The sequence below is a fragment of the Sipha flava genome, unplaced genomic scaffold, assembly GCF_003268045.1.
Source record: "Sipha flava isolate LNK unplaced genomic scaffold, YSA_version1 39_pilon_pilon, whole genome shotgun sequence".
NCBI classification, from domain to species: domain Eukaryota; kingdom Metazoa; phylum Arthropoda; class Insecta; order Hemiptera; family Aphididae; genus Sipha; species Sipha flava.
The window spans coordinates 2440182-2444117 of record NW_020273107.1 but is presented as its reverse complement, the minus strand read 5'-3'; the positions used below and the strand labels follow the sequence as shown (position 1 = coordinate 2444117).

The 3936-nt window shown below is 27.9% G+C and overlaps 1 protein-coding gene across 1 annotated transcript; it reads right to left on the bottom strand.

Moving 5' to 3' along the window:
- Nucleotides 1-1076: 1076 nt before the first annotated feature.
- LOC112688613 (protein ZBED8-like) lies at nt 1077-1409 on the bottom strand. The gene has a single exon (XM_025561888.1). The coding sequence runs from the start codon at nt 1407-1409 to the stop codon at nt 1077-1079; it is 333 nt and encodes a 110-aa protein (XP_025417673.1).
- Nucleotides 1410-3936: the final 2527 nt, after the last annotated feature.

Below are 3936 nucleotides of genomic sequence, written 5' to 3'. Positions count from 1 at the left end.
TTAATTAGAAATGTGTGATTAATGGGCTAATAAATATTTATTAATTATAATTACATTGTATTAGTAATTAAATTTATTTACAATTATACATAGGTACATTTAATGAGAAATGTGTGCCTGATGGGCGTTACAAATATTTTTAATTCTTGGACGAATAGTTGATAGACATACCCGCATTTCTTCCTCCATTGAATTTAGTTTTTCTCGTTTTTTATTTTTTATATTCGTAAGCGCTGAAAACCCTTGTTCACAAAGATATGAGGTTGAGAACGGCACAAGAATAGTCAGTGCTTTTATAGATATATTTCTGGATATTCTTTAGAAACATATACCCAGAATTTATTGAGAGTGATCTTTTTGAATTTCAACTGCAATGTTCTAACATTTTTAATTGAACAGAGATTTTCTTCTTCAACAAGTTTTAAATCAACCAAGTCACTAATAGACACATTAAAAGGGTCCCGTACCCAGTTGTAATTTTTAATATTAATACTTGGAAAATATTTATTAATTTTTATTTCTAACAATGTGATAGGCTCGACTATTAATGACAAAATGTTGTCATTCGCAACTAGTAAAGTAGTACGTGGAAACATAATTAAATTACCTTGATTAATTTTAGATTTCCATAAATTCAATTTTTCGATGAAAGCCATAATTTTGTCCGACGATTTTAGTATATTTTCATCACGACTTTGCATACTTGAATTTAGTTTATTGAGATGCTCAAACAAATCAGTTAAGAAAGACAACTTTGTCCACCACTCTTCGTCTCCAAGAAAGTTGAATTCAGATTCTTCCATAATTAAAAATACAAGTAACTCCTCTCTCAAATTGTAAAATCGTGATAAAATATTCCCTCTTGAAAGCCATCTTACTGCACTGTATAAAATCAATCTTGAATAGTCTGCATCCATCTCGTCACAAATTTGTTCGAATAGTCTTGATTTTAGAGGTCGGCTCTTAATAAAATTTATAACTTTTACAACTTGATCAATTATATTTTGTAAATCACTTACTAAAGATTTTGCAACTAGGGCCTCTCTATGAAGGAAGCAATGGGTAAAAATAATTTTTTAATTTTTTTTCTTGACTAAAGAAATGAAACCTTTAATTGAGCCAGTCATTGAAGGTGTACCATCAGTGCATATTCCAATACATTTGTTCCATGATAAATTTACTGATGATAAATGATCGTCTAAAACTTTAAAAACATCTTCACCTCTCGTTGTTTTGGGCAATGTTTTACAACAAAAAAAGTTTTCAATAATATCGTCATCAACTACCATGCGTACAAAAACTAAAAGCTGTGCTTTTCCACTTATATCTGTAGATTCGTCAACTTGCAGCGCAAACATAAGAGAATTGCGTAACGTATTTAATACTTGCTGCTCAATATCTTCGGACATGTCGTTTATGCGCCTACTAATTGTATTATCAGATAAAGGAATTTTCAATATTTCTTGTTCAGCTTCTATTCCAAAAAATATTTTTACAATTTCACGGCAAGCGGGTAAAATTAACTATTCACCTATTGTAAGTCGTTTCATTGTTTTAGCTATAAGCTCTGCTACTACATAGCTTCTACATTGCTTCTTAAGATTTATCAGAAATCTTTACAATTTTTGTCGTACTTTTACTTTGCTTATTTTGTGAATTTAATAAACGTTGAAAATATGTTGTCGATTAAATGTGAATGCTTAGAATACAAATGACGTTTAAGTATACTGGGCGCCATTGCTTCATTTGACAATTTTTCACCACATACAACGCACCACGGACGAGGATTATCTGAATCACTAGTACAAGAAAATCCCATTTTTAAGTAATCTTCGTGATACTGACGAATATTACTATATTTTATTATTTTTTTTTTTTTTTTTGGTGGTTGACTTACTGACGCATTATTGTCAACAGAACGAGTAACAAATTGATGATTATAATAATTATAAATATATGTAAATATATACCAAAATATTTTTTTAAAATACTCGTATGCTAATACAATACAATTAGGAGACAAACTACTTTACGAATACGACGAAACGTCCAGGTCGGTTGCGACGGATATACTGCCTGGGGATTTATATTACTTATACATTTTATAGTTCAATAGTTATCTGAAATTACTTATTCGTTTTATTCCTACAAACTGTCGATTTATTAATATATACATATATATAAAATCCATATCGATTGAAAGCATATATTTTCTTATATCGCAATTCAATGCAATCAGTAATGTGTAACCAGTGTGCCGCGTCACCCAGTTTGAAAACCACTGGTCTATAGGAATAATCATATAGAATGTAAATAAGCATTAATTTAATTGTATAGTTCAGCGGTTCCCTAACTTTTTTGATTTACGCATCCCCAAAACTAAAAAATTTAATCTTGCCTCCCATGAATAATTAAACAACAATTTTTTATTATTTTAATAAAAGTAAATTACTGTTAATTTAAAAATAATGTAGGCTGATGTATTATACAGTATAAACATTTGCCTTACACCTCCCCCAATAAGTGCTCACTGTTTGGAAACCAGTGGTATAGTTTTTGAAATTATAACCTTATTTATGAAATTAACAATTATTTAAGTGTAGTAATCTAATATTACGTTTAATTACAATCATATGTATAAATATATTCATAAATAAATGCAGTTAAAATATTAAAAAAAAAAAAGGCAAAACTTTACAGTCAGAGGTAAAACAAAGACATTAATGAAATTAACCCCACCAATTGACAGATAAACTCTAAACCTATACTAATATTTTGTAAATTAATTGCAAATTGTTTTTTACGAATTAAATCTCTTATTTCAAAGAATTTCTTTCGGATTTTCTCAAGCCCTATCAGTGACAGGATAAATTGGTTCTAAAACATTTTGACTAGGACACATAATTAGATCTGTTTTGGAAAAATATTGATCTGTTTTGTAAATTAATTATTAATTTGCTGAGTAGATCAAAATGACCAAATAGCCCTCGAGGATATTTTGACCCATGGTAACTGAGTGATTCATAATATATTTATATTTTTTCCTTTTATATTTATATATCATTTACTTTTTTTTTTGTATTTTTTGCTTGGCACTATTATATTAAATAAGTGGTTATTGGAAATAAGGTATATTTTATAATCATCTTTGAATATATTGTGTTTGTGTCGTTAATTTATTTGAATTTTAAAAAATAAATTTAAATGGCTGGGTAGTTGAGGAGAATTAGTTCAAGTATATGAAATTAATGTACAAATGGTTTTTTGTTGTTGAGAGCCAACTAAATATGTACATCATGCACATTGTATCTTTGTCGAAAAAATACAAGATATTCGGTTGGACTCATACTCGTAGGTTTTCTCTTACTGAAATTACTTTCACAATAATTTATATATCTATGATACCTATCTATATAATAATAATATGTTGTTTTATATTATTATTTATTTATGTAAATATGCTATATTATATATAAATATGCTGTAAAATGTATATTGTATGTGTATAATATGCAAGTTATTTTAGGTCTTTCACCAACTGACTTTAAAATAATATGCAGAAATTATAAATTTATATAATTAACATATTTTCCTCATAATTTATTTATATATATGTATTTATATTGTATATTTAAATTAATTGTTTAACATTATCCGAGATTATAAGTATGGTCATTTTGGTAAGACTGGCAAAAATTCGCAAAAAAATTGCCAAAATAAAGATTTAATTTGCATATCGTAAAAATCAATTAGAAAAATATTGACGTTGATTGATTCCGATTAAATCGGTCAACTTGGGGGGACTAAATGAAGGTAGTCCCCTCCACAAACGAAAAATGTTTATTGTCAAGTGGGGGTGATTTACAAATTCTATAAATTTGCAAAATATTGGCATAAGTCGTGAGTTTATCTATTAACTTGGTTGGGTTAACTTCA

Bases quoted from the DNA above. Each gene is read 5' to 3' on its own strand.
- LOC112688613 (XM_025561888.1), bottom strand. From the start codon at position 1,409: ATGTCCGAAGATATTGAGCAGCAAGTATTAAATACGTTACGCAATTCT.